The sequence below is a fragment of the Vipera berus genome (assembly GCF_964194415.1).
Source record: "Vipera berus genome assembly, chromosome: 3".
In the NCBI taxonomy this organism is placed as follows: domain Eukaryota; kingdom Metazoa; phylum Chordata; class Lepidosauria; order Squamata; family Viperidae; genus Vipera; species Vipera berus.
Genome location: NC_138204.1, coordinates 122,590,549 through 122,612,358, shown reverse-complemented (window position 1 = coordinate 122,612,358; position 21,810 = coordinate 122,590,549). Strand labels below are relative to the sequence as shown.

The following is a 21,810-nucleotide window of genomic DNA, read 5'->3' as shown; positions in this document are numbered from 1 at the left end:
TATTTAACCACCAACAAAGCCACTTGTGCTTTGCCTTATGTACAAACTGAAGGCAAAGAAAGGCCTTTGGAAGGAAAAGGAGCTTGTTATGATTCCAATCTTTAACTCTGCTGCTTCCTTTCACAATTTGCCATTTGAGAAGTAAATCCTTTCAACAAACAATTGAAAATGTCATTCTGGACAAAAGAAACTAGTTTGGGGGCCAGAACATTTACACAATATTTATTATTTTATTATTTGGATTTATATACCGCCCCTCTCCCGAAGGACTCAGGGCGGTGGTCACTTCTGATTCAGAGTATTTATTTTCAGAGACTACTGAAGTATTCTAGGAAATACTTGGTTCTGACAGAAAAAGAACTTTCTGGAATTCTTTGGAATTAATTAAATTTGCACATCTCTAGTGAGAGATGATATCACAAGACCTCACATCATATGAAGCCGTAATAGCTGGAGTAGTTTTGAATTGGCATGATATGGAAATGCAGCCATTGTTAATAAACAATAATTTAACTTAAGTGTCATTATGAACCGTTTCACTATGACATATTTTTTGCCAAATCATGGTAAAAATAATGGTTTATACAATGTGAATTCAGCCACAGTAAAAACAAAAAGTTATTAGATAGGGATATGCAAATCATTCCATTTAAGAATCTTGGTGCTTCAGATCTATGTGGGCACCCATAATGTATTTTACCGGAACTCTGTAATGGATAGTAAATGAATATCCATTAAAGAGCTACAAATATTAGATTAATATTTGTTTGAGTACAAGAGGCAACAGGGTACAACACATTTCTGCTCTCTGGTGGCTTCCAGATTTTTGCAGCCCAGGCCGGGTATCCTTCTCTTTCTAGAATGCATATTTACTGCATCGGTTTCTTCTTCTGGTGCCGTAAGGACAATGTAAATGGAAACATTAATTTAGATCAGGGGATAAATTGCTGATTAGTAATCTACACGTATATAAAAAGCCACAAGGCTTTGTCAGTGGCTTAACAGCAGATTCTTCTTAAGATCATAGTCTCTGTTGTTTTTTTAATTAAGTACATGGCTTGTATACTCTCTGTTCAGATAAGGGTTTAAAAAAAAGCAGTGTACCTGAGGTATCTGAGAGATTGCCTTGCTCTACAAGATTCCTCTCCCTGATTTTGGTCACCTGGAAAGGCTCATTTCTAATGGTAGTCAGAGGCTGGCTGTCATTTGCTATAATTGCAAAGTTTCGATGGAAGAAACTCACTAGTACACTGATTTTTAAAGAGGCTTTAGAAACTCTAACAATTAACCTACAATACTTAATTGCGTATTTTACAATTTAATTTTTGCAAACGAAATTATTTAATTCTATTCTAACACAAGATTTTATAATATTATATAGTTTAGTTTCTGATATATTTTCTGTTTTATGCATCACCCTAGGGCAGTGATGGCAAACCTTTTAGAGACCGAGTGCCCAAACTGCAACCCAAAACCCACTTATGTATCGTCGGGTGTTGGGTGAGTGTGGCCCATTGGGTGGGTGTGGCCCATTGGGTGGGTGTGGCCCATTGGGTGGGCGTGGCTGCAGTGGTAACGGCAGACTGGGTGGGACTAAAAAGTTCAATCAATCAATTCCAATTTTGCAAGGTTTTTTTTCCCTGCGAGAAGTTGAAATTGATTGAACCTTTTTTTTTGCACATGGCGGTGGAGGCCTAAAGCGAAAAGGTTTTATAAAGCTGAAGGCCTAGGACTGGGGCAACAGCGCGCATGCCTACAGAGAGGGCTCTGCGTGTCACTTGTGGCACGAGTGCCATAGGTTCGCCACCATGGCCCTAGGAACTTCAGCAATGGCTGGTCTAAAAACCAAACAAATAATTTCCTTGTCATTCATTCAAATTGATAATTAATTTGTTACTTACCTCACCAAGATAGATAACAATCTGGAAAAAAGTATCCATCAGCAGAATCCTATCAGCAAGAATGCTGCTGCTATCCAATAGCACAGGCTGCAAGACACAAAAAGGGAAAGCATACTCTTACAAATAAAAAGGTAAATATAACACAATTTTAACCAAACTTCATTTTTGATTGCAGAATTTGAAAAGATGCAACCCTAAAATGTCTACTCTTGGCTTCCGGTTTTGCATAGTAGCGCAGCAGCCAAGAGATCGCAGGGCTTAGCACCCTTCGACCACTTTCTGCCTGCTAGGGGGCCCTAAATGGGCCTGAAGTTCCCCGTAGAGGCAACAAAGAAGGAAGTCCCACCGATTGCAGAGAGACAGCGGTCAATCCAATCGGTTTGGGAAAAGCCATACAGAAACCAACAGGAGGAAGGCTAGCTTAACTTCAGAGTCTAGCCCAAACTACAAGCAGCCAAAGCCCAAAAGCACTACTTTAAGGTGACTGTAAACAACGTGTTTGGAACTGGGTAAGAACAGTGATTTTTTTCTCTTCTACTTGAAAATTGATTTCCTGGGGGGGGGGGGAACCCCAAGAAGCAAAAAGCCTCCAAAAGTGAGAAGGGAGGGAATCTTTGCCCCACCTTCCTGCAGATGGAAGCGGTGAACTAAACTTTTCAGGGGGAACAGAAATATACTAAAATGAAATGAATATAAGACTGAATTTGGATAAGTTTGAAATTGGTGGAATCTGTTAAGATTTTCCTTTTAAATCATGAAAATAGAAGTAAACAATTGTCTATTACTGACTGATGCTGACATCTAGTGGTGGATGAAAATAAATAGCAATTGCCATTATATGGACTATAGAATTATAGAAATTAATTGTTATTGTTTTTTAAATATTAACCCAGAAAACACGCTGTTTACCAAATATTAAGGTGATTATGTTAAAAATCAATAAAATATATATTTTTTAAAAAAATTCTATTCTTTTCTTCTCTGAAGACTGATTTATTTATCTGCTAATCTTAAAAATGCTGCATCCTATTTTGAACATATATCAATATATATCATATATCAATTTTATTAAACTTTTTTAAATCACTATTTTCAATTAAGCAAACATAGAAGGAGAATCACCTCAGGTGGTCCATAAAATGAGTAAGAATAAAGTATTGGCTGAATCATGATAAGAGATTGGGTCAAATCCTGCCTGGCAAAGTGATGGCGGTAATAGGAAGATTCATCTGGACTGTTATTGAATACTTGAAGGAATGGAGATCGTCGCAAATGGAACATGAACTAAATGAAACAGAAAAAACAGAAGTCATAGTGAGTATAATTAAAATATATGGTTTAATCTTCATTTCCTGTCTCTTTGCTTGTCTGAATTATTTTGAGATACAAATACAAAAAAGAAAAGGCATGTATTAAACATAAAACATTTTACTATTCAATACAGTCTTCTCATAACCACAGAAATATCTTGGAGGCTAACTGCAACTTCTTATGAATTGTTTTATTTCTTTAACATTTTTTGAGATAGATCATCTTACCTGGGGATACAAGGAGAATGAATCAGACAGCCTAAAAGAATTTGGATCATCTTTGCTGTATTGTCCAAACTTCTGACACTGTTGGAGAAATAGGCACATTTCAATAATCCCTTGGAGACAATACAAATCTTACAAAGGAACACATCACCTGCAGTAAATTTATTTTTTTCCAAAAATATTTTTTATAATACAGAAGAAAATAAAATTTGTCACTTCATTTCCTGTGTTTCTAATATGCCTAATAACCAAAATTATATTTTATAAAAGGCTGTTGTCTCAAAATTATTAGGAGAAAATTGCCTCTAAGGACATCAGATGCATATATCATAAACAACATGATACTGTAAAAGCATACAAAGCCCTACATGGCATGGGTCCGGACTACCTACGGGAGCACCTTCTGCCAATGTCAGCACCCCACCGTCCTGTGCGCTCCCACAGAGAGGGCCTCCTCAGGGTGCCACCGCTCAAGGAATGTCGGCTGGTGGCCCCCAGGGGGAGGGCATTCTCAGTGGGTGCGCCAGCCCTCTGGAACAGCTTACCAACCGAAATCCGGATGGCCCCCGACCTCCGCACCTTCCGGCGCGACTTAAAAACCTTCCTGTTCCAGCAGTCCGGCCTGGCCTGATAGCTTTAATTGGGGTCCCAGTTTGTTTTTACTATTGTTTTTTATTGTTCAATCTGTATACCTTCCTTACTCTGTACACCGCCCCGAGTCCCTCGGGAGAAGGGAGGTTTATAAAAACAAATAAATAAATAAATAAATAAAATAATGTAGACTCTGTCAAGCATTTGATGGTATCTGGTAAATTTATATGTAATTAATTGGGATTAAATATAGTGGCCAGCTTTGAACAATCATATTTTGGCTTAAAACAGGCTCAGGATTGAACACTACACTTATAATTTTGGGTCATCTTGCCCCTATGTAGGTCAACAATTCCATGAACTGCTGAGAGGGACCATTGGGAGTGAGGGCGTGATTAGTAGCCTGTTAGGATTTAATTCCATAATTCTTTGCCATCTAATTTCATGGACGCAATCAGTATCTTTGAATACTAAGACAGATGTGCCGCTGGTTAAAAAAAACCCAAACCTTAATTTGAGGATTGAATTTTAGCTTCCACCAGAAACATCTGACCTCTTCCTGAAACAGTAGGTCCACAATTAGAGTAGTATTACATAATGCTCATATGCCACTGGCTTCCTAGCTAACTGCTATGGCATATTGTATTTGGGCAATTACGTTTAGCATCCAAGCTGTAACTATTCTTAAGCCAGTCAACATTTAATTCTGGCTTTGATTACATCTTGCTCTGACTACTGCAACATGCTCTTTGTGAAAGTAGCCAGAAATTTCAGATGGTGCAGCTAGGCTCCTACTTAAGAATATGTTGCTGGTATTGCATGATGTTTATAATTGGTTTAATTATCTGAAGATCTTATTATTTTACTATTTTTTAAAATTTTCTTTTATTTACTATTTTTACAAATAAGCCGGCGAAAATATCAAATACTCCTTCCTCTTCCTATTTCCCCCACAACAATCCTGTGAGTGTTGGCCTGAGAGACAGTGACTGGCCCACAGTTACCCAGCTGCTTTCCATGATTAAGGGATGATTTGAACTCATGATCTCCCAGTCAGGAGCACGAAAGCAGGAGCCAGGCAAGGGATTCGATTTTGATGTTGTTCTTGACCCTGCCTTCGGGCTCAGCCTGGTCCACTCCTATACTTGTTTTCTATCCCAGTGTCCTAACCACTAGACCAAACTGGACACTAAGATTTAAATGAGAGGCCATTCTGAACATGGCCCTGTTTTCAGAGTTATTTTTCATAGGCAAAAGGGAGAAGGCCCCCTCCAGGATCATTTCTAGTCTAACCAATATACTTTCTTAAGAGCAGCATCCGGCTCCCATTCCCTGTGCTTTAAGAAGAACAACCAAAATCTTTTTCACCAAGTTTTTTTAATTATTAGTCGTCGTTTTAATTAATATTCTGCATTTTAGCCATTAACCGCTAAGCTGAATATCCTTGTACTGTTAAGCTCTCGCTGTCGTGACATTTAATTGGGCAAAACGTAATACGTAATAAAAGGTAAAGGTAAAGGTTCCCCCACACATGCGTGCTAGTCGTTTCCAACTCTAGGGGCCGGTGCTCATCTCCGTTTCAAAGCCGAAGAGCCAGCGCTTCTCCGAGGACGTCTCCGTGGTCATGTGGCCGGCATGACTAGATGCCAAAGGCGCACGGAACGCTGTTACCTTCCCACCGTAGTGGTCCCTATTTTTCTACTTGCATTTTTACGTGCTTTCAAACTGCTAGGTTGGCAGAAGCTGGGACGAGTAACAGGCGCTCACTCTGCTACGCGGCACTTGGGATTCGACCTGCCAAACTGCCGACCTTCTGATCGACGGCTCAGCGTCCTAACCCACTGAGCCACCGCGTACCTTTAATACGTAATAGGGCAACAATTTTCAACCAAGGTACCTCAACTGAGCTAACTTGCAAAATGTGTCCAAAATCAGAGACCCATGACTCCCAAGGGAATGAAACCTGTGTAAGTTGTGACAGTTTCCCAGCCTGTCTTACATCTTTCTCTCCCTCCCTCATCCAATAGCAGCCACTTGCCTGCCTGCCAAGGTTTAGGAGGCTCTCTCCCAAATTCCCACAAGAACAATCAAAGGGGAAGCCAGCAGGAAGTACGAAGTTGCTCCTGCTCCTACTGCTTTTTTTTTTTGCCTGCCCTTGGTCATTCTATTTCCCCGTTTAGATAAGGAAGCATCTCTGAAACAATGACCTAATGGGACATGGGTTGTCTAATGCATCTCAAGTAGTACAACGTGGCCACATAAAATGAACAGCGTCCAAGCTCATTTCTTTTTGAACTAGCTAAATGTCACAAAACGCATTTATATCTGTTGAACCCACTATTTTCTGAAAAGCAGATTGAAAACACGCTAATCAGCATTTTCATTTGGAATTTTCAAGACAAGGATCAAAGCTTTTGGAAGGCAGCAGGGCGAGGGGAATATGCCTGATCCAGCAATCATCAGTGTGATTCTAAAATTCATAAGCTTACAACTGATCATACTCACGAGTCTAATTAGCTGCCTATCCAGCCATCGCAAGACATCAGGCCCTTCCTCTGATTCAGCTCGGTAGACACCCAATCGAGCCATCAGGACAGCAGCTGCTTCTTGGTCAAATGCAGCTTCAATGTGCTGCAACTGACTCTGTGCATCTGCCCAACTAATTTATGAAGAATCAGTAAAACTTTAGGTCATTAAATGCCATAAATACCAATAATTTGCAGAAGCTTATGTTCATTCTATATCACGGGTGTCAAACGTTATCGTGACTTTTTTCCCACTGCCGGCAATGGGGTGGGCATGGTTTTGGGGTGATGCATGCGGCCCGCAGGGCAGCAATTTTTACACCCCTTGCTCTATATCATTTTTATATCAGCCACAAAAATGAACTGATGGTCCACATCAGATTCATAAACTACTTTATTTCTGGTTTATACGATATACCATGGCAGAGTCCCTTAATCACAATTTCTAATCATAAATTGGTTTTGATTAGTTTAATCTTAAACCGTGGCTGAGCATATCATCCAAATCCAAATTTCTGGTTACCTGACTATCAGCAACCATCACTTGATAGTTAGGCATATTTCTTTCATCTCCCAAGAAGGGCAGATTAATCAAGATCATGAAGGGAGTGGGGAAAACACAGCTGACTTTCACCTCAAATGTAAGGGTTCTAATTCCCAATAGGATTGCTGTATTTCTCTTCCTTCATTTTTTAATATTTAGAAGGAAGACTATAGAAGGCTGCCACAAAGGTGGCTGGAAAGGCCAGCTTGACAACAGAGAAACTGGGTGATTGACCTAATCATCTGTGCAGCTCATCCCTCCAGTCACAATGCTGAGTATGCTATTAATGTGGCTCAAGCACTACAATTTGTGCAACTGTAAGAAATACAACCAACCGAACCAAACCTAATTATCATAAATAATTCTCACTTTCTAGCAACAGTAGTCACACGAATGCGCCTCTGTGTACTGGAATGCTGATAATGCGTAACGAACTGGATAGCTCCTCTTCCACCCTGAGGTATTGGAGTGCTGTGCTGAAAGTCAATGAGATAAAAGTTGCCTAAGATGCACCTTACATTTTAAAGACAGGCTGACATCATTATACAGGATTAAAAATGAAGTACAAGCAGTATAATACACTCATTTACAACTAACACACTGGCTTCTTGGAGGCACAGAGAATACAAATACTAACATATAGGTCCAAAAGTAATTAGAACTAGACTGCAAGTGCACTAAGCAATTTCTGCCTTCAAGTAAGGTTTACTAAACCTAAAGCAGTTTACTTTTAACTCTTAGTAAATGGGCCTAGAACTGCCATTGACGTTCCTGAAAAGACTACCCGGAATTTTAAATGACGCTGCTATTTAAAAGGGGGGGGGGGAGAACAAGAATGTGAGCATGCCATTTTAGATAGGTTTGAGTCTTCCTTAAGATGACAAATTGAGCTTACTGCAGCTTTTCCTTCCCAGCATTAACTGCTCTTAATTTTAATAAAATCTTCATTAATCTCAAGTAGAGGACTTGGGATCTAGATCTTCAAACAGATAATACTCATGTTTCCTACTTGCATTATAGCTCAATAATACCTCTTCTTGGTATACCCAGATTCTTTTAAAAATATTTTACATATTTCACACAAAAGACTTCTCTAATTTATCTAAACATTTACTGATCTTAATGGATTCAAAGTTTCAGCAACAGGGCTGAGGGAATAACAGCATTTTTTTTGCATATGCTGTCTCCTTGGTCTCCCCATCAATGGATTCTGCGCTATACTGTATACATTACAAAGAATTTTTTTTAAAAAAAAACCTAGGCTCACCTGATTTACTACTTCAAAATAAATGGCAAGAGTCATGGTGGGGTCCAGACCACAAATTTTCCATTGGTATGTGCCACCTATCCCAAGCTCCTGTAAGACAATTCAAAATTCAGGTTTTATTCTAAAATCTTAAGTCATATGTGATGTCATGCCATGCCATGCTGATGGATGGATGGATGGATAGATGTAGAGATAGATAGAAATATATATAGATATATACACACGTATACATATACACATATACATACACACTATAGCTTCTACATATTAGACTTTACAACACAGATTACTGACATATCCTTGATAAAGAACTTGTGTGTACATTTAAAGACACAGTGAAATATATAATTATTAGCTCACAGCTACAGAGGGAATAGTAATCAATCTAAACTCCTCTCCCAGTTCATTGATGCTAATATGTATTTGTGTTCCAACAAAAAAACCTCCGTAGTTCCTACATATAAACTTCATATTCAGAGGTACAATTCTCTAAACGTCTTAAAGTATCAGTTAGGAATATGTAATGTGAGTCAATCAGCTAACCACACAGAAAGAATCTGGAGATGAAAACTACATTATTTATTTTGTAATACATTAAAATTCATGTTTAAAATGGACAAGGACAGTGGAAATAAAAAAGAAAAAAACCTCAGGATATGTTTAATAAATGTAAACCTATAAAAAGAAAACTTACAGGTAGCCCTCAACTTACAACAGTTCATTTAGTGACCATTCAAAGTTACAACAGCACTGAAAAAAGTGATTTATGACCATTTTTCACACTTACAACCACAGCAGCATCTCCATGGTCACATGAAAATTCAAATGCTTGACCACTGACTCATAGGTATGACAGTTGCAGTGTCCTGTGGTCACGTGATCACCTTTTGTGACCTTCTGAGAAGCAAAGTCAATGGGAAAGCCAAATTCACTTAATATTGTGTTTCCCCAAAAGTAAATTCTACCTCAAAAATAAGCCCTAACTTGATTTTTGGGGGCGGGCCTAATAAAGCCCTACCCCAAAATAAGCCCTAGGTTTGGGGCGAGGTAAACACCTAAAAATCAAGCTAGGGTGGGGGTGGATGGGTGGAGCTGCCCACACACCCCACACCTGCCTACTATTGCAGCCAGGCCTCCCATGAATCACCTGCCTCACCTCATTGGCCCATTTCTTCTGCGGCTGCTTGTCGCCACACGCATTGCAACCACCCTGCATTTCATATTCAGAGGCCTTACGGAAGCTCAGTCCTTAGCTGCAAAGGCTTTCCGGAAGGTCTCTGACAGTGAAATGCAGGCCGGGGGGCACCGCACGCATCAATCCAGAGCTCCGTTCTCAGCTGCAGAGGCATTTCCTGAAGGACTCGGACGGTGAAATGGAGGCCAGGAGTGACGTGCATGAGCAGCAGCAAGCAGCCACAGAAGAAGTGGGCTGGCTGGGCGGGGCTGTCGATGCCGCCACCGCCGCCGCCATGAGGTGAGACCGTGGAAAAGACACCCCTCGAAAATAAGAACTGGTGCCTCTTTTGGAGGCAAAAAAATAAAATAAAAATAAGACTGGGTCTTATTTTCAGGGAAACATAGGAACAACTTTACTAACATAACAACTGCAGTGATTCATTTAACTGTGGAGCAAAAGTCACTTAATAATTGTCTTGCTTACCAATGGAAATTTTGGGTTCAATTGTGGTCATAAGTCGAGGACTATCTGTACATTAAACTACAAATGATAAAGCCTTGTTTATGCTAATAAGTAAATGTGAAAAACCTAAAATAGTGGGCTGTTTTGTATGTGTATGTTTATTCTTAAGAGGGCTTACACCTAAACAACATTTCTGCCAAAGGTAAAGAATTTGCTACAATTAAGTAACATTCTTTGTCACAAAATAATAGCATTTCTAGCATGTTCTCTCACTATCATGGAAAGCAATCTATTTTCCAGAAAATGTTTTTCCACTACGTTTTTTCTGCACAGCTATTTTTCATCTTTTCTTCTCCTCTTTTGTCAGCCCTACCCAGACAAAAGCTTTTCATATTTCTGCAGCCCCCATAAGTGCATTACAAAAACCAAAAAATTATTCCTTCTAACCATGATTTCTTTTGCTCTTTGCATACTCGTCTTAGTCTTTTTCCAAAAATCAGTCCCTTCTCGGCAGCACAGCAAATTGTCATGTATTCTAAATCAAGAGTAAGAAACGGTTTTTGCCAGATTTGTTGTTTAAAGAATGTTTACATCTAAGAAATGTGTGTGAATTTTTTTATCATTTTTGTTATTTTGTTCTTTTTTTTAAAAAAAGCATTAAATTTCACTTCAATACTTTTGAAGGCATCTGCTGCTAATTGGCCATTGTTAATTATCCTCCTCTGATTTGGGTAACCAATACATGCATATCAAATATGTGTACAGATAGTCCTTGAGATACCTTACTTAATGCAGTTTGCACAGTGTTACAGAAGCTTTCAGAAGCTTTCTGGAGTGCTGTGCAACCTCAGTAAGACAGCAAAATGGAGTGGTTTGGCTTGTGGCCACCATTTTGTCCCCAACCATAAGCAGGTGGGGGCAAAAGGGCAGCCACCTCCGCAGCACTGCACAAACTGTGTGAAGACCGCAAAATGGAGTGATTTGTCCCTTGCCCATGTGGGGGTGATTCCAGAATTGCACTATGTAGCTGAGCAACCCATGTAGCTTTGGAGCTCACCTCTAAGTAAGGAGAAATGTGAAGGATAAGGTGGGGTGGGAATCAGCCTTCAGGCCAGCAGGGAGCCACTGGTGGAGGGAAATGCTTGTAAGCACAAAGGGGGACAGAGGAGCTGCAGCATCTCTGTGATTGGTCATAAGGGTGAATGAATGTGAGGCCACGGCAATGTCCTAATTTCACAATCAGGTCATAAGTATTTTTTTTTGGGGGGGTGTCCGCCATAATTTCAAACGGCCATTAAGCACCAATTACAAGTCGAGAACTACCTGTGCTATTTACCCATCGTGAAAGAAAACTTACATTTTCGGAAACACTTGGCCCTTTGGCATTTAAGGATACACATGGTCCGATAGCTCCAGCTATCTTCAGTTCTCTACAGGTCTATAATAAAAAAAAAGTTCCAAATTAAACTCCAAGCAATAATAACTACCTAACTGATCTGTTGATGATACCTTGGCATGACAAACCTTTCCTTCCAAGACCCTTCATTTAGAACTTGAGTTTCAAATAACACAAGAGATTATGGTGGAGCAGTGGGCTAATGCCTCCTTAAGTAACACCAGCTGCCTGCAATTAGTGCAGGTTCGCATCCCACCAGGCTCAAGGTTGACTCAGCCTTCCATCCTTCCGAGGTAGGTAAAATGAGGACCCAGATTGTTGGGGGCAATTAAGCTGACTTTGTAATAATGCCGCTTGGGGTGTGTGTGAAAGCCCTAATAAGCAGGCATATACATAGAATGAAGGCTACTGCTAAGCTTGTAAGCCGCCCTGAGTCTTTGGAGAAGGGCGGGATATAAATGGAATTAAAATAAAATAAAATAAATAAAATAAAATATTGAGATAGTTCAACAATGTTGTTAGCTCCCTATTGCTGCACAGCAACTATCCTTTTCCATCATGAGAGAGTAAGTAAAGAATGGAAAGTCTCTCTGAAATCAAAAGCTACAGTAAGCAATGCAGATTAGCAATTCTTTTGGTTAGGACAGGGGTAGGCAACCTCGGCTCTTTTATGACTCATGGACTTCAACTCCCAGAATTCCTGAGTCAGCTGACTCAGGAATTCTGGGAGTTGAAGTCCATGAGTCATAAAAGAGCCGAGGATGCCTACCCCTGGGTTAGGAAAACATTCAACTACAGGCAGTACCTATCACACTTACTTTCACTTCTAGAGTCGCTCCAAAAGCCATTCGGAATTCTCCACTGAGATTTTTGCTAAACACTCTCTGGAAAGTTTGCTTGAAGAGAGAAGTATTAAAAGAATCTCCCATCACCATATAACCCCTGACGGGAAAAAAAGTCAGCGAAGTATTGAGAATAACTGGGTCCATGAAGTGACACAGACGATAATGTTGTTTCCTTGGCTTTTCTTATCGCATTATGTGAATCTAGCCATCAGAGTTTGTAAAGCAGGCTTTATGCCTAGAATTTTGTGGGAACCAAGCCCATTTATAGCTTGTTAAACAAACAATAACTCAGCAGGGAAATGTGATATATGAAAACGATGTTGGGAGACCAGGTGAAGAAATTCTGCCTAGGCCCTAGAGAATGGTCAAATAAGAGGGAGCATAGCCCACAACTCCATAGTGAGTGGAAGGAAGAAGGGGACTCAGGAGGGACCCTCCCTAAGGCTCTAAAGGCAGGAAAATTGTTGTTTCACACTTGCAAGATTCTGTTAATGTACCTTAACAATAAATTAGAATTGGCTTCTCTGGCATTGATTCCTGTCTGGTCTACTTGATAATGCTGAGAGGAAGGTCGCAAAGTGCAATAATGGGAAACTCAGGCTGGTGGTTGAGGACTCAGAGTACGATCGGGTGACTGCAGGGACATTGCAGCAGCCTAACTTTGAGGACTGTTTGTAACTTCCATTCATTTAGTGCCATCACATGTCTGAACAGCTGCTGAAAGTGTTAGATGACCTGTAATGCCACACTATTAAGTGAAATATGTCTATCTTGATTACTAAAGTAGAGCAGGAGAGAAAGACTGTATGTTGCAATGGTTCTAGAATAGCTTCATATTCTCTCCTCCTCCCAATGAAGGATAGACAAACCAACATCAAGAATGAGGAACAATTTTACTTTTTTATAACCATTCCTCCCATCCCCTTCATTTTCCTAGAAACATTAAAGAAAATAAAAGAAAACCATGAACTAATGTGTTGTAATAGGAGCTTAAATCTAGTATAAAAGTTTCTTAGGAAATTAAGTTTTACTTCTTTTTTTGCTTCCAATGAAACTCAAGTCTGTCCAGATAGACATTTTAAAAATTCCATTTCCAACAGGCATGTTTACTTTGGAACAATTCATACTGAACCCAATAAGGTTTATTTCACAAGTAAGCATTAAGAGATTGCTTCAGTTATCTTACAATATGGTGCTCTTGCATGATATACTGAAACTTACATTACAGGTACTTGACTATTCAAAGTTACAATGGCACTGAACAAAGTGACTTGGGAATGGTCCCCGAATTTATGGCTCTTGCAATGCCCCTGCAGTCACGTAATCAAAATTCAGTCACTTGGCAGCCAGCTAACAATTATGACCACAGGGGCACTTCAACTCTCTCCACCTGCCTATATCTATGGCCTTTAGCCCCCTGCACCCTGTGGCCCATTGCCCTAAGCCACGAGTCGGCAACCCACAGCTCTGGAGCCCCATGCGGCTCTTTCAGCCTTCTCCTGCGGCTCCCAGCCCTCCTCTGCCGTTTGCAGAGAGAGACAGAGAGAGGCATTTGCGCTTCCCTTCTCTCTCTCTCTCTCTCTCTCTCTCTCTCTCTCTCTCTCTCTCTCTCTCTCTCTTTGTGTGTGTGTGTGTGTAAGTAAAAAAGAGAGTGACCTCACACCGATCTCTGAGAAGCTGACAAGCTTATTGGGCGGGGCTTCTGCCTTTGCTGCATCTCCACAGGAAGCAGGAAGCAGCAGAAAGCAGGGCAGGAGAGCCAGCCCAATAAGTATGTGTGTCAGCTTGTCCGAGAACAGCGTGAAGCCAGCTTGCCAGGTAAGCAGAAGATCAGGGAGAGAGAAGGGGGGGGGAGAGAAAGAGGGAGAGAGAGAGAACTCATGCAGAGCAGCCTCTATTTCTTTTTAATTAAACTCTTCAATCAAGCTTCCCCCCTCGCATGTGTGCGTGTGCACACACAAGTTTTGCGGCTCCCAGTGTTTTTTCCCCCTCTGGGAAATGGGTCCAAGTGGCTCTTTGAGTGTTTAAGGTTGCCGACCCCTGCCCTAAGCCATCTTCTTGCTCCCACTGCTGAGCACCCAAGGCCTGATGCTTAGCAGAGTCACTGAGAGTGAGTGGGCAGCCATATAAATCATATAAATAAATAAATAAATAAAGGCAGCTGCTGACGGTATAACACTTCCTAAAGTTGCACATGGCAGTTTCCTTACGAGACCTGGAGAAGATGGCCTGACATGACCAGCAGCTGCCTTGCAGACATGCCTCGTCAGCTGCAGGAGCAAGTAGATGATGATGGTCAGCTGTGGTAGCAGAATGGAGGCTTGCAGAGGTCTCAGAGTATAGGGTGGCTGAACTGGGCTGGGGCAACTGGAGTACTACGCTGTACTGCTGGGCCAAGCAGGGCCAGCTGAAGCTTCAAGGAATGGCTGCAGCTTCATGCTGTGCCGTGCCTCAGGGGCTTTTTGCAGCCCCAGAGCTACAGTGTGACAAGCAGCCCTGATCCACAGCGTGGTAAGCAGCCCCAGAGCCCCGCTAAGGCTGCATGCTACCCTACAAGGCAGAGTGCAAGATGGCCAAAAGGGCAGGTGTCCCTTACTGTGGAAGAACTGAGGCTTGGGGCCAGGAGGGACCAAGCCCAGAATGGCTTTGATTGGGGTGGATCCTTGATTAACAACCAGTGGAATTCAATTGTTAACAAGGGCAACGGAGAATGCCAGGATTACTGTTGCTAAGCAATGTAGTCATAGGACATTGCACTTTATGATCACATTGCGTAGTGACAGAAATCCAAGGCCCAATTATCATTAGAACTTGAGGACTGCCTGTATGTGGAAATGGCTTCTAAATTACAGAAAAGATAAATGCAGTGATTTCAAATACCACTTCTTCTAAATGTACACCTACATGAACACACACACACACACACACACACACACACGACTTCTACTGAACATTTTCTCCTCAAGGTGATAGTAACAGTTTCGAATATGCATGCTAATCAAGAAATGCATCCCTTCTTTATAATAAACAACATTTTAGTCAGGATTAAGAACATACCCGGTTATATTTGTACAACACTTCATCTCCAGAAGACCAGTCTGATCAAGAGCACATGCATAAATATCAATGCAGTGTCCATTAGCAGCAGCACGATTAGACAATGCCTCATAATGCTGTAGAAATATAATAACTTTAAGTTGTGTTAAATGAGTTATGAGAAAAGATTGTTCATAATTGTTTAGCATGTTGTAAAGGCACATAATACAATAGTGTTGCTGAATTTAGATCTAAACTGGTAAGCGTTTGCATGTTCTATACACAAAGTGATGCACTCTGTGGAAGGGGGGTACAATTACTCAATAAACATTAAGAAATAGTAATTGGCTACTGAGAGCTTTCCAAACCATTTGTCCTACAACAAAAATGTCTAGAAGAAGAGAGCTGATACACCTGAGAAGCCACAAAGGCCAATTTAAATGCAAGAATTGCACCAAGGTTTTAGGTTAAAATTCAAAGTGACAACAGTGTATGTCAAAAAACCTAAGTCAGGAAATGCTAATATGAAAGGGGTTCAAGAGATCAAGGAAATAAAGGAACAGGCAATAAACAAAGTTGGACAGATGTAGGCAAAGATCCAAAAGAAAGTCAACTAGAAATCAATATGAAAGATAAGCTGGATTAAATAACAGCACACAGAAAGTAAAAACTTGTAATTGTAGAAATATCAAACAGGCAGCTGAAGACAAAGTGAAAAGGCAAGCAAGGAAGCAAAGTTTCTAAAATTATTTGGCAGTTAAAGGTATGTTTAGCAGAAAATATCTGATGGAATTCAAACTAGACACTAATACTTACTTTCATAGCTTTCTTCATGAATCGTGCATTGTCTTTCTCTATATCATGCCACGAACGAATTGGAGTTTTCAGTTCATCTCCTACCACCATGCCTGGCCCTTGAGTTGGTGGCCCTCCAGTAAACAACATTATTCTAGCCCCAGTATTTGGAAATGATCCCTTGGAAGGGGGAGGGGGAGGAAACGGAAGAAAAAAACCAACAGATTATATAAATTACTAAATTAGTTGTCAAGAATTTAGTTGACTACATCTGTCTCACTTGTGAATTACAATCATAAGTTGCATTCTTTTAAAGACTGATTTCCCACAAGATCTGCCTGGCCAATCATCTATCAGGACCCCAAAAGTGCACCCTCTCTGTTGCAGTGGTGGGAATGTTCGAATAGCGCTACTAGTGTTTTAAAGGACCCTTAAGACCTTGCTCTTCATCCAGGCTTTTGGGCAAGGGTGACAGAAGGCTCCATTAGATTATGTGGGTTGTTTTCTTTTGTTCCCATCTCATTCCTTCACTCTTGCCATCTTTACTTCTTCATTTTTGTTGCTTTTCCTGTCTTTAATATTTTAAGCAATTGAGAGCAACATGGTGGCCTACTGACGAAGATGCTCGCCTCCCACTCGGAAGGTTGAGAGTTCAATCCTAGGTAGTGGCAGATGTTTCTCTCTTAGGGTGCAAATAAAAAATACCTGCTGCGAACTTTACATGGTGTCAGGAACGACATCCGGAGAGCTCTGTCCAGCTCTGTCCAGTCGCCCTGACTCTACTCTTAATTAAGGGATTAAAGGATTGTAAAAGCAAGGCTTTTTTAATGTTTTGAGCAATTTGTAAACATTTGAGAGTTGGCGCAGTTAGGTGGCATATATATTTAATAAACTATTATAATTATTATACTATACAAAAAGATAGAAGAAATGATGCAAAAAAAGAAAAATATATAAAAATATATTTTAAAAAAAGATCAGTAAATTTGAGCAGTCTTCTTTCAGTATCTCAAATGGTTTAAAATTAGAATTGGAAAAGAAAAAAGTCCATTATCATGATACTGAACTTTCTAATTATGTCCTTAATAATTTTTGATTGCTTGGATTCCATAGAGAAACAAAATCAAACTTTATGCCTAGTCCCTCTAATCAGCATATGATATATGAAATTTTTTTAAAAAAAACCTAAGGATTTGTCCTCCCCATAAAAATAGTCTTCACAATTTTTCAGTTTCCTTGAAATATGTTGCTGGCATAAACATATAAATCCCATGACCTATGTCTATATATAAGAAGCATGACTTTAAAAACGAGAAAAAAAAACTGCTTATGGTCAATATTTTTCAATTCAGCAGAGTTGAATTTTTTAACAAAAGTTACAACACATTGGATGATATTTAATAAAAAAATTATATCTGTTATGAGGTAACCACCCAAGTTAGCTTACATTGCCAGTCAGTATGATTCTGAATACCCATTCACACAGAGGTAGGACCCAAACAGCACAGAAGGATCTCGACTCCTTTTCGTAGCTGGGGAAAGGCACTGTTCTGTTAAAACTAGAGCAGGGGTGTCAAACTCAATTTCATTGAGGGCCGCATCAGCATTGCGGTTGCCCTCAGGGGGGCCAGGTGGGTATGGCCAGGGTGGGCGTGGCCTACTGGGTGGGCGGGGCTAGAGTGTGTATGGCCTACTGGGTGGGCATGGCCAGCTCTACATCGTTCGCATCAAGGGTGCCTATGGGGGCCTGGGCAGGAGTGGGACAGATCTGAGGGTCTCTGGCAGAAGGAGGGTCTCCTGGCCAGGGCCAAGGCAGTGGGGGCCGTTCCCTCGCTGTTTCCAGGATGGCTTCGCGGGCCACATGAAACCACTTTGCGGGCCAGATCCGGCCCCCGGGCCTTGTGTTTGACATGTCTGAACTAGAGCAAAACTCTTGAAGGAAATAAACAAACTGCTGGGCTGAGGTGGAAATAAGTGGAATTAAATACTCCCCAAATCCTCAGAATTAACTGGTTGGAATTCCAGGGAAAAGGGAAATTTGCAGTCTTAGCTGTGCCACATCCAAAAACATATATATATATATTGGAAAATACATGGCTTCCAAAAACCAGACAAAACTAGTAGAGTTTAGATTACTTCTAAAAAGTATTTAAGATTGTAAAAAAAAAGATACCTCTAGTAGTCCAACAGCAATTGACAAAGCTACTCCAGTGGATCGCAACGGTCTCTTTCCCTGAGTAACTGGCCAAGGATCTCTTTGTAGTTCTCCTAGAAGATCTGTCATGTTCATGTCAATTTTGTGAACAGGCTGCAAAAATCTACATTTTTTTATCAAGAGAAAAAAAAAGAGAGAAAGACATATAATATTGTGCATTATGCACTGGGTACTTTCTCATTTATTTGGAAAATGTGTAATGTTTTAATCATAGATTCAAAACAGCTATTACAACAAAACAGCCATAGTACAATAACAACCAATAATTATCAAACCAGTAAATCAAATCAACATTTAAAGAAGATAATACACTCAAGAGCTCAGACAACAGTGCTACTCATTTCCTGAAGCTTCGGTAGAAGAATTGAATTTTAACTCCATCCTAAATATTAATAGGGAAGGAATTTAACTTAATTTGTTATAAACATCCACTCTATTAGACTTTCCACAAATACTTCCATAAAGACAATAACCCCAGATCTGGCAACACAGCCAAGTTCTGAGAGCTTTCTGGAACCCCAGGATATTAGGATTCTGGTGAGCTTTTTTCGCATGACTTGCCCACTTCAAGTCCTTTCACAATATTTATGTAGGAATATGGTCAGGACATTGACTTAGCCCTTCGAAAACATTTCCTTTCTTTGGCTTTAGCCATTTCAATCCTAGGTGCTATTGCAGATAGTCCATAATGAATTCAGGTTACCGTACTTTGAATGCTGGGCAGCACTCCATAGACGCACTAAACATGGAGAATTAGCAATACTGTGTTGGCCTTACCACTGTGATGTAGGGCAAATGTGGGTTGGTACCTATATTTGAGCCTATTAACTCATTGTTTTCTACAGCTATTATCCTAAGTATCTGTTTTTTCAATCACCCTACATTCCTAAATATGCCAAGAATTTCAAAATTACAAATAGGGAAATCCTGTCCAGTGCCTTTGCCATTTCAGTGGCTGAGTAAGAGCATAGTAAAATTTCATACCTAAATCAATGTATTTATTTATTTATTGGATTTATTTGCTGCCCATCTCATCTCAAGGTGACTTTGGGCGGCTTACAGCATTAAGAGCTATAAAACGTAACATATAAAACATAAATGTTTCTAAAAAAAACAAGAAAAATAGAATTGCAATCAAAAGTAAAATTAGAGTTAAATTGCTAGATCACATGCATGGAACCAAAATATTCATGCTGATTACTTTAGTAGGGCCTGCTCAGAATTTCATAGTCTTTGGGACAAACATGAGATCAACCAATACTGTTATTGGATCAACGCATGGAACACAGGATACCTTCAAAATAGTCTTCACCTGACATTAAAGGGATGCTTTGAATATTTGGGTAGAGGTGAAAAAAATCAAGACTATTAATTTGGAAATGTTCTTAGAACCATCACTTGCCCTTGGAGGCCAAATGATCTCTGTAGTTTGATTCACCTATTATCAGTTTTATATTTTCTCATACACAGATGCCGTGGTCTTTGATCTTAAATTTAAAAAGAAAGGCAACTATTTCAAACAGCAAAAATAGGCCTGTTTTTGTTTTTTGTTTTTTAAAAAAGATGTTCCTTTCGGGATTTAGAAAAAGATCAACGCATTTGCATCATTTGAAATATTATCTGTTTTGCAGAACTACACACCTGCTCGAAAGGTGAGGCGATTCTTGGGACTGAGGTGGTCTCCCTTGCTGGGTAGCTACGGCAGGCCTTGAAAGACCCAACATATCCTGACAATGAAAAACATCCATTTATAAAATCAGAAAGACTTACAAAAAATGTGAAATAAGGAAATCCTGTTTAACTTTTCACAAAAGACAATGCAAAATATACCTGTATTTGTTTCGCTGACAGATCTTTAGTTCCTCTAAAAACGTAACTTTTGGAGATCCCTTCACAGCTCAATTCATGAACTTGAACCATTCGACCGAAGGTAATCAAGCCCACAAGAGCATCAGGAGAGAGCAGACTTAAAGACATTTGCAAGGATTCTTTCAAAGCTTGTAAGTCCTCCTCTTCCAAACATGTGTCCACTACATAAAGAAAGACCAGGGGTGTCTGAGGGCCACGCTTGAATGGGGAAAAAAGAAATATATATATATATATATCACACAAAAGTACATAGCATGAAAGACTCTAACTTTCTTTACAGCAAACCATGGCAAAAGGACTTTATTCTTATACCCAATTGTAGAAATGTTAAATATAGTTATGGAATTTGAGAGGTAACAAAAAGGACTACCTGGACTATATATTCTATTGTAGAAAACTGTGGCATTAGCTCTGCTGGCTGATTCACTTCAGATATGCCTGCATATGCTGGAGGAAACTGAAAAAATACACCAAGAATTAGGGCATGTACTGAAAAATACCAATTTTTAATAAAATGCAATGTCAGCATTTTTTTTCTTTCAGTTAAGCATACGAATCTTAATTTAATTTTCCCTTTATAATGGTTTCTGGCTTTTGGTTGCAATTGAATGAATGAACCTTTATTGTCAAAGTACAACCATGTATACATTGAGATTGGCTGAGCCTCCCTTCGTGCCCCCACCCCCAACTTACAGTGACACAAACCCTCCATCTTATTACACCATGTGAGCTAATTGAACAACGCACTGGCCTTCCAAGTCAATTATGCATAAAGTTTATAAAATTATTTCCCATTCAAGAGCCTAACAGCCCATGGATAAAAGCTGTTCTTCAGCCTGGTGGTACGGCTGGCTATACTCCTATATCTCCTACCCGATGGTAGGAGAGTAAAGAGATACCGTCCAGGGTGTGAGTCATCCCTGAGAATTTTCCTCACTCTTCCAAGGCAGCGAGCCCTGACGATGTCATCCAGTAATGTCAGGGGACAGCCCACAATGTCTTGTGCTGTGCTCACCACCCTCTGTAATGCTTTCCTATCCACGGCTGCCAGACCAGCATACCAAACCACAATACCATATGAGAGGACGCTCTCTATTGTAGACTGGTAAAAGAGGGTCATAAGCCATTGTTCTACCCTGTTCTTCCGCAAGACCCTGAGAAAGTGAAGTCTCTGTTGGGCCTTTCTGGCCACCTGGGTTGTATTAACTTTCCAGGTCAGATCTTTGCAGAGGTAGACTCCCAGAAATTTAAATGTAGGTGTGATTTATAATTTTTTCCAAAATCATATCCTAGGCCTGTTCACCAATTTAATTATTATCTGTGTATCACTTCTGCATCCAATATAAAGCCATGAGTAAGAAAAATCAAATTAAGATTTGTTGTGATGTCTGGATAAAAATGGTGTGCAAATCAATGGCAAATCAAAATCAGAAATCATCCATTTTCATATCTCATTTTGTGATTTATTTAACAAGTACAGTTTATTAGAGTCATACATCACATCAAGCTGTCTTGTACAAATTATAATGGCTCTGTTTATAATACACGCAATGCGAAAATAAAAAAATAAGCATGAACTCAAGCAAGTGCTGTCTCTGGTTTGGTATGATGTGGTAACTGAGAAACCATAATTACAGCTATTGTGTTTCATC

General features: G+C 40.0%; 1 protein-coding gene across 1 annotated transcript in view; it reads right to left on the bottom strand.

Moving 5' to 3' along the window:
- The window catches only part of SEC23B (SEC23 homolog B, COPII coat complex component), a 37,217-nt gene that overhangs the window by 3,860 nt on the left and 11,547 nt on the right, over positions 1–21,810 (bottom strand). The window contains exons 4-17 of the mRNA XM_081324007.1: positions 20,529–20,615; positions 20,120–20,356; positions 19,931–20,016; positions 18,248–18,392; positions 16,096–16,254; positions 15,301–15,416; positions 12,217–12,340; positions 11,360–11,440; positions 8,364–8,453; positions 7,466–7,572; positions 6,533–6,686; positions 3,440–3,517; positions 3,024–3,185; positions 1,902–1,988 (exon numbers count right to left, since the gene is read on the bottom strand). Coding sequence (XP_081180133.1) covers positions 1,902–1,988; positions 3,024–3,185; positions 3,440–3,517; positions 6,533–6,686; positions 7,466–7,572; positions 8,364–8,453; positions 11,360–11,440; positions 12,217–12,340; positions 15,301–15,416; positions 16,096–16,254; positions 18,248–18,392; positions 19,931–20,016; positions 20,120–20,356; positions 20,529–20,615 — 1,713 coding nt within the window. The remainder of the gene's footprint in view (positions 1–1,901; positions 1,989–3,023; positions 3,186–3,439; positions 3,518–6,532; positions 6,687–7,465; positions 7,573–8,363; positions 8,454–11,359; positions 11,441–12,216; positions 12,341–15,300; positions 15,417–16,095; positions 16,255–18,247; positions 18,393–19,930; positions 20,017–20,119; positions 20,357–20,528; positions 20,616–21,810) is intronic.